At 33.8% G+C, this 9,254-nt stretch overlaps 1 protein-coding gene across 1 annotated transcript; it reads right to left on the bottom strand.

The window, feature by feature from the left end:
- Positions 1 to 244: 244 nt before the first annotated feature.
- On the bottom strand, positions 245 to 3,998 carry LOC18042882 (patatin-like phospholipase domain-containing protein 2). Its single transcript, XM_006431852.2, has 7 exons — positions 3,341 to 3,998; positions 2,674 to 2,817; positions 1,968 to 2,040; positions 1,538 to 1,643; positions 1,368 to 1,464; positions 911 to 1,006; positions 245 to 827 (listed from the first exon to the last, which is right to left on the bottom strand). Exons 1-7 carry the CDS (start codon positions 3,932 to 3,934, stop codon positions 693 to 695), a joined length of 1,245 nt encoding a protein of 414 aa, XP_006431915.1. The 5' UTR covers positions 3,935 to 3,998; the 3' UTR covers positions 245 to 692.
- Between the last annotated feature and the right edge of the window lie 5,256 nt (positions 3,999 to 9,254).

The raw sequence follows: 9,254 nt of genomic DNA, 5'->3' as shown, positions 1-9,254 counted from the left end.
GCTGATTGTTCCAGCCGGCCCTGTACTTGTTTTACTTCCATCCTTCCAATTATATATATTGTGTCACACTAATTTGTGTAGGTGAATTTGTATGATTGGTTTTATATGTAATGTAGTCCTACTCCAAACATAATCAAATTTCTAGGAGTTTCTGCTATTAAACACAGTTATATTTAGAAATTAACTACCAAAAATTTAACATTAGAGCAACAGCAAACCTCTTTGCTAAATATCATGATTCCACTTCACATACTTTCGCTTTGGGTGCTCTGCTAGCCATGTTAGGCTTCAATGGCATAATTATTTCATATATCGCTTGGTTTCACTCCATAGTTCATCATTATAAGTACAAGTACAAATGTCATATAAATTAACATTTCTGCCATTTATAACCGGACTTATTATTCAACTAATATTTATAGCTTTGACAGCCAAAAATTTAAATTCTACCACTTTTCTCAAGATCCTTTTTCTTTACCCTATATCAGCTATCTCAAATAAAATAATTTGATCTTTCACCACACACCAATTATACATAGATATGTAAATTCAATTATTCAATTCTTCAATTGACTGCTGGCAATCCACAGAAAGGTTCACGTCTAACCTGCTAAGAAGGACCCATGTTTGCCATCTTCAGCATAACCTGGGAAAAAATAATCTTCCTGGTGAGCTATTTTGGAGAACCATTTTTAACTGATGGACTCATCTTCAACTATTTTCTCAATGGGGTTATTCTCAGCCCAAACAGCAGCATCTAGATATCCAAACTCAAAGAGTTTATCAAGAATTTGATCCTCTGCAGGCTCCAATGCCCAATTAAAAAGCTGCAGTAATTGCAAGCCAAAAAAGATCAGCAGCCAATTTTTACAGAAAACAGATCACTCAACGACAGAGCCAAAATTAATACCTCTCTGCGACTTGCCCTATTTTCAGGATTGCAGTCTGGACTAATCCCAATCCCCTGAAGTCTCAGTGCACTAGCTGGGAAAGCACAAACACGAATCTGCAAAGACAATCAAACAGCCATAACATAATCAGATATAAATCTGTCCCTGCTGGCACAAAAACAAGTTTGCTTCCAAGGCATTTGGAAGCACATATTCGTCGGTCTGTGCAGGGGAAACAATGGGATCCCCGATGCACTGTAGTCTATTAAAAAGTAGTCATATGCATATGGCTTTAAAATAGTTTCAATCAAACAAATGTCTTCTCATCAAAGAACTCTAGACTTGGGATACCAACAACAAATGCAGGCAGAATAATTAAGAAGGCTCTCAGATAATCAAATAACAGGTTTTATAAAACAATTGTATGTAACTGAGAGGATTATTAATTTCAAGTAAGTAAATCATCACAAGCAATACCGTGTTAGAAGCGGATGTTGGAGGCATAAACAAAGTCAGACCGCCATCAATGCAAAGTCGATTCCGAAACATTGTTGCTGGTCGTGGTGCAAGATATCTGCACCAGTACACTCTATTAGTTTAACTTCACTAGGAATTATTGCAATCAAAACTCCAGTTACAACACTTACCCTGGAATAAAGGATGATGTAAGAACTGCATTTATTAGATCTTCCTTTGAATCAAATTGATCCACCAGTAACCCCCTTGGCCTCCAAAGAATCTGGGTTACAGCAACTGTCATAAGAGTTGCAATATAAGCAGCTACTTCTAGAAGTTTATCAAAAAATTGATGGCTCTAAGCTACAGGGTGTTAGCATGTTTAGCCATACCTTGATGTCTGGAATATACATGTGTAGACTATATAAGAAAAGGATCAAGTTTATCCTGCTCAAGAGTCTAGATTCTTTTTCTTTGACAATAAGGGAACCAAAATAAATTGGGGAAAAAAATGATCGTAAGGAAAGATGATTCTCCCTCTAGTAAGTGTCTACTGATTCAGGACATATGTGATTATAGGAGAAAACAGAAATATAAATAGCAAATTGAAATTATTCTCACCACGAACCCTTCCACTGGACCTAGTGTGAACATCATCAGGCAAAAATTTCTGAAGAATGTCTCGAAGAACAGCCTGTATATAGAAACAAATGGATAAGTTAACACTAAAAATGATTTCATCTCTTTCTTTGCTAGTATGGCATCAATTTTTATCACCTTATTTAGTCCATATTTGAATGTTCTGATCATACTACAATATATATAGAAAGGAAATGAAGAATATTCCAATATCCTGATTTTCAACTCATTTGTGATGTTTATAAGTAGGCACTTTCTCTTTGTACCTGAAAAATAAATCAATGATACAAATCTTCCTATTTTTTCTTGCAAAAGATCTTATCTCAACATTGAGAAAAATTTGTTATTAAACATATCTGATCACAACACTCTGGAAAAACAGAGCATATTACATTAAACTAAATAGAGACATGAACACATACGACCAAATAATTAACTTAAGCATTGGACTAGATAAGTAACAATCACAAAAGTTTGAAATCAGGGATCTGCAGGCATTGAGATGTGAATTTTGTTTGTCAATATATATACTAATTGTTGGTAAGCATTCCACATATGGAAAAATGCTTCACTAAAAATATACTATTTAACAAAATAAATCGCATTATTAATCAATCAAATGGTGATGGGTACTGTGAGCAAACCCATTCTGGCTGAAAATTGATAAACTAAAACATCATACGCATACCCCAAGACGAAATGCAGTCCCTCTACGCCGGCAATTTTCAGCTAGGGTTTTTGTAGCATTTAGGGCCTCTTGCATGCTGGCTCCAGAGGCTATAACTGCACAAGCTATGGCCCCAGCTGAGGAACCAGCCAACGGTGTTGTTTCCTATGTCAATATCAAGAAAACGATCAGAATACTCAAAATCCATAGAAAATGAATGATCTTATACATAATTCTAGAATATTTTCCCCAAAACCGTGTTTCCATTTAATCCATCTCTTCAAAAAACGATTTTAAGTGAATGAAAGTGCAAATTTACCCAAATCAAATTCAAGCAACACATTGAAATCAAGATTTTGGAAGTACTAATACAACAAATCAACTACAAGCAATATCTACGTCCCAAAAAATTAGCAAAGTCTGAAATGAAGACAACCATTCAGATGTGTACATAAAATTAAGACATTGCTATGAAATGCAAAGTCAATGAAATATAGAAATTATCGACCAAAAAGTTCAAGTCTTTGACAGCAAAATCGAGCTCTATTTACATGAATTGCAATAATTCTCAGTCAGGGCACTAAAATTTAACAATTCCCCGGATAAATATAAACAAAAATTGAGCTTAACCCATTCTTGGAAAAAAAAAAAAAAAGGTATGAAGCTTAAACACAATGTAACAAAAAACCTTAATGTAACCCTTTTCAATGAGAAGCTGAGCAACCCCAAGATGATAAGGAAACAAAAGTCCAGCAGCAGAGAAGCTAAACCCAGGAGTCGTAACAACTCTCCTCTCTTTCTCAGCTTCAATATCCCTCACTCTCTGCTCCCAAATCACCTCTGGCTCAATCTCATCCTCCATCACCGCCCCAATTCTCTCCTTGTAATCTTCACCAGAAGAACCCAGCTTCTCGCTCCTTTCTATTAATGGGATTGTTTCAAAATTGTTAGCAGCAAGTCTGTTGCTTCCATTCAACAACCTTGAAGCAATTCCCAGGAAAAGCTCGCCTGTTACAACGGCAAATGACCGTTTTTCTGAAGTGGGTTTTTCGTTCTGAGGAGGAGGAGGTGGTGGGGGTGTAGATGTAAGATTATGATTCTTTGGGGTTTGTTTTGGGGTGAAGGATGAAATTGAAAGGTACCTCCTGTGGATGAGATTAGAGTTAGGGTTAGGGTTTGCGGAAAGGAAAGTGTGTGTGGAATTTGAGAGTAGTGAAGAAAGCGAAGGAGCCATGAATGGAAAATGTTGCTTGGCTCCGTGGGATTTCTTAGTGAACAGCATTTTAACGTTTCATTCGATTTTTATTTTTTTTTTATTTTTTTTTGTTTCTATTTCGGAAGTGCGTGTCTTGTGTTTTATTTTTTTTATATTTTATTTTTCTTTGATTAAATTGTGCCGGGAGGAGAGAAATCGATGGACGGCGGTTTGTTTCTTGTAACCGAAAAAACGGCCGCGTAGTTATTATAAAAAAAAATGATAATAATAATTAAAAATTGAGTGGTGATCGAAAACGCTTATGCTTATTGCATAAGGACTGGTCCTCCATTTCGTAGTGGGGATATACTGTGCCTTTCTACGGGTCCCACCAAGGAATTGACGCATAGATTTGATTGATAATTTGGCTAAAGCTACGTGTGCGTCGTATAATTTTTTAAATACAGTTTATTAAAATAAAATTTTTATGAGTTGAATTTTTGTTAAAAAAATTTGTATTTATTTGATGGAAGAAGAGTTTTTATTAAAAATTATAAAAATATGTAATACACAAATATTTTAAAGTTATATTAGATGAAATTTACATCATATGAGATTGTTTTTGAGGGGTTTAAAAGTGATTTTGAAAAGTTAAAAGTTAATTTTGATTTTTAGTAAATTATTTTGAAATCACTTTTGGTAAAATTATCTTATTCTACAGTAAATTTTGAAAAGAATAGTTATTCAAAATTTAATTTTGAGAATCACTTTTATACGTAATATAATTTCATATATATCTATACATATATTATAAAATTTCAAAAATATCCATATTAATTATGAAATAAAAGCATTAAAGAGATTATTGTTATTGCCAATTATATTGAGATAATTAAAATAAATTTAATAATATAAAATATTTATTTAATTATCAATTATTATATGTACACAATATAAAAAAAATCCATATACATATTTAAATAAATTTTATTCAATATTATATCCAACTAAGTCAATTATATTTTTATAACATTTTAATAATAAGATTTACCAAAGTCATACGACTATTTTTAAAACTCAAGACACTTCTAAAAATAAATTTTACGAAACATTTAATTAATTCTCTTTATATATAACTAATTATTTGTACAACACATCTAATAACAATTATTTTAAAAGGTACAACATTACTAAATTGGTCCTTAATAGTTCACATGTCATGAATATGACATAATAGTCAATGAAAATACGCCATTTCTCCTATCACTAACAAAAACAAAAATTGAGTTAAGAAGTTTAGAAGAGAGAAGTCATCGGTTTAGACGTAAGAGAGAGCGAGATTGAAGTTCTTCAGCATCAACCTCTATTTTTATCAGCTGTTTATGGGTGTCTCACCAAAATAGACAAATTGAGCATCAAAACATAAATTTGAAGATTAGTTAACCATGGAACTTCAAATTTATTAGATTTGACAATCTACAGCTTATTAGTTTTGAATTTATCGCAGATAAACATTAGGACTTTTAAAATTCAAAGTTGAGGATGTTATTTTAGGCTGATAAGATTGTTGTTTTGTTTTGGATAACATTATTTACTTGGAAAATATGTTACAAAATAATTAGCACATTGCCTAAAATTTTAGAAGTTGTGAACACTGAGCTACAAATCCCATGCCAAAAATTAAAATAAATTTAATTTATCAAATAGAAAAACAATTGCACCGGTGAGTCAAGAATTAACGTGTTTTAGGTAATTTGGAATTTAAATTAATTATTTTGTTTTGGTTGACCCTTAACAATGAACTTCAAAAATAATTTAAAAATTTTTATAATAAAATAATTCCACTGCAAAGATTTGAAGCCGAAATTCTAAGTATAGAAGTGAAGAAATTGTAAAAATTGATAAGTGCTGTTGTTTGGCAGCTGAGAAAAATAGAGGAAAAATTCTTATTTCATTAATGAACTAATATTTTGTACACATTAACAATCTCGAATATGTAGATATTTACACATGCTTTTCATACTCTAACTAATTGCTCACTAACTAATTATTAAACACAAGCTCACTCAGCTAACAATAACCAAATACAGAGTGTGCATTGTGAAGTTAGTTAGGCTGGTAACTGCTGCTGACTTGGATCCTTTGACGTGGCACTAATGACAACTGGTAACTTGACATTCTTGTTCCAAGGCTTAACACCATGCTGATTCTTCTTCTTCGCTTCTGCATAATGAGTTATCTTCACACCCCCCCTCAAACTCAAAGGACATGGAAAGACATTGAGTTTGTCCTTTAAGTAATTGAACTGAGGAGAAGATAAGGGCTTGGTTAGGATATCTGCAATCTGATCTTCACTTGGCACATAACAGATTTTGAGGTCACCAGCTAACACTTTATCTCGAATAAAATGAACATCAATCTCAATGTGTTTAGTTCTTGAATGGAACACAAGATTCTTTGCTAGTTCTGTTGCACTCATATTATCACACCAGATTGTTGGTCTCTCTACACAGCATACTGCCATTTCCAGAAACAAAGATTTTAACCAAGCTATTTCTGAAGCAGCTGAAGCAAGTGCCCTATATTCACTTTCAGCTGAGGACTTAGTGACTACTGTTTGCTTCTTCGAAGACCATGAAATCAGATTATTTCCAAGATACACACAGTAAGCTCCAATTGATTTCCTATCATCCAAATCACTTCCCCAATCTGCATCAGTGAATGAAGTAATTTTCATATCACTATCCTTAACAAACTTTAAGCCGTAATCCTGTGTCTCCTTTAGATATTTAAGAACCCTTTTGCAAGCCATAAGATGTTGCATAGTTGGTGTAGATACATATTGGCTCAGCTTATGAACAAAATAAGCAATTTTTGGTCTTGTCAAGATCAGGTACTGGAGACCACCTACAATGCTTCTATAATGAGTAGCATCTTCAACATAGTAACCCAATTCTCCTTTAACTATCTTCTGCAGCTTTGAGTCCTTGCCACTGCACATTGGTGTTATCACTTCTTTACAATCAAGCATATCTACTTTAGCAAGCAAATCTCTGATATACTTCTTCTCAGACAAATAAATGCAATCCTGACCATACAACACTTCCATAACAAGGAAATAAGACAATCTTCCTAAGTCTTTCAATGCAAAAACAATATTAAACTGTTGAATGAAGTTGTCCAATTCTTCACTGTTAGGTCCAGTAACTAATATGTCATCAACATATATCAATACCATAATCAGTGACAATTTAGTTCTTAAGAATAAAGAAGAATCAGATTTGGAATTACTGAAACCCCATTGCAGAAGACATCCTCTGAGCTTTTCAAAACCAGGCTCTAGGAGCTTGCTTAAGACCATATAATGCTTTGTGTAATCTGCAAACATAGTTAGATTTGCTTTTATCAACAAAGCCTTCAGGTTGCTGCATAAACACCTCTTCTGACAATTCACCATTTAAGAATGCATTGTTGACATCCACATGTCTAACTATCCACTGATTCATCACTGCAAGACTAAGAACTACTCTAATTGTTGCTGGCTTTACCACTGGACTAAAGGTATCAAAATAATTCACACCCTCAATCTGTTGAAACCCTTTTGCCACCAATCGAGCCTTATACTTAGCTACACTGCCATCAGTATTATACTTTATCCTATACACCCACTTATTCCCAACAATTTTCTGGTTTTCTGTTCTTGGTACTAAAGACCAAGTTCTGTTTTCGATTAGTGCATCATACTCATTTTTCATAGATGTAAACCAGTTTGTATCTTGCAAAGCTTCATCAACTGAATCTGGCTCTTTGTGAACTAACACTGCAATATACATTTTTGGTTTAAAAATACCTATTTTTCCTCTTGTGATCATGGGGTGATTGTTTTGTAAAGGTTGAATACTGTTTGAGGTTATTTGAAATTGAGATGGTAATAGAGTTGGAGTAAAATCTGAAGTGTTTGATGAGTTGTGATCATGAGTAGGTTCAAGAGTAGGATTAGGATTTGGTGTTTGAAGTTGTGTAGCCTTATTTGCTTGGAAGTGATCTGCTGGTGGGAACAGTTCTGTGCTGTTGGAACATGCTCGAGGACAGGATTCAAAACTGCTATCACAAGGATTTGACACAACAGGAAGAGTGGACAAATGAAAAACTTGATGAGGAGACAAAGTATAGCTGGATATTGGTTGTATTTTGCTTTCAGAATTGAAATTAAGATCTGAAGAGAAAGGAATGCATTTTCATCAAATATGACATGCCTTGCTATGGATATACGACCAGGATGATGCAGACATTTATATCCTTTGTGAGCAGGGTTATAACCAATGAATATGCATTTACTTGTGTGATAATCAAACTTATGCTTATTGTAATCTCTCAAGTATGGATAGCAAGCACAACCAAAACATTTCAACATCTTATAATCAGCCTTATGTTTGAAAAGTTTTTCATATGGTGTCAACATTTTAAGAGCTGAAGTTGGTAACCTATTGATAGGATAAACTGAAGCATGGAAAGAATCCCACCAGAAGTTCAAAGGAAGCTTGGCTTGAGCTAACAATGTAAGACCCAATTCTACCACTTGTCTGTGCTTTCTTTCAACTAAGCCATTCTGATGATGAGTATGTGGACAAGAGTGCCTAAATAAAATGCCACACTGATTTAAAAATTTAGTGAATGATCTGTATTCTCCCCCACAGTCAGATTGCAGTATCTTAATGGTTGTTTGGAACTGGTTTTCAACTTGCAACTTGTATAGCTTAAAAACTTCTAAAGCTTCTGATTTCAATTTCAATGGGTAAATCCAAGTATATCTAGTGAAATCGTCAACAAAGCTAATATAATATCTAAAGCCTTCTCTTGAAATAACTGGTGAGGGACCCCAAAGATCAGTGTGTATAAGCTCAAGTGCTGATTTGGTTTTGATTTCTATAATTGGGAAGTGCAATTTGTGTATTTTACCCAACTGACATGCTTCACAGAAATGTCGTGTTGCTTGTTTAACCATATTAATAGAGAACTTATCAGCATGATGAAGTTTGAGTAAATGCAATAAGTTTTGAGAATTTGGGTGGCCAAATCTTCTGTGTAAAAGAGCTATTTTATTAGGCTTATCAGAGCATACATTAAGACCATTTTGTAAACAAATGTTTGGATTATTTATGAACTCTACAGATGGCATATGAGAAGCAAGATGACAGAATGATAACATTGACAGAGGTTTATTGGCTTGACTATGAGACACAACAGATGATGACTCAAAATTCTTGGTGGAAAACATAGGTTTGACCAGCAGTTTATACAATCCTTTCTCAGCAATGCCCTGCATTAGAACTTGTCCCTTCAGTAAATCCTTCACAACACAAAATGATCCAAGAAATTCAACAGAAATGTTATTGTCAGTGGTAAG

Source organism: Citrus clementina, unplaced genomic scaffold (genome assembly GCF_000493195.1).
Source record: "Citrus clementina cultivar Clemenules unplaced genomic scaffold, Citrus_clementina_v1.0 scaffold_5, whole genome shotgun sequence".
Classification (NCBI taxonomy): Eukaryota; Viridiplantae; Streptophyta; class Magnoliopsida; order Sapindales; family Rutaceae; genus Citrus; species Citrus x clementina.
This window is presented reverse-complemented; position numbering and strand designations above follow the sequence as displayed.

What these genes read in the sequence shown, in the direction of transcription:
- LOC18042882 (XM_006431852.2), bottom strand. Translation starts at nt 3,934, where the DNA reads ATGCTGTTCACTAAGAAATCCCACGGAGCCAAGCAACATTTTCCATTC. An exon ending in GTCCAGTGGAAGGGTTCGTG is followed by an intron (nt 1,644 to 1,967) that starts GTGAGAATAATT and finishes CTCTTATGACAG; the next exon opens with TTGCTGTAACCCAGATTCTT. An exon ending in CAACATCCGCTTCTAACACG is followed by an intron (nt 1,007 to 1,367) that starts GTATTGCTTGTG and finishes TTGTCTTTGCAG; the next exon opens with ATTCGTGTTTGTGCTTTCCC.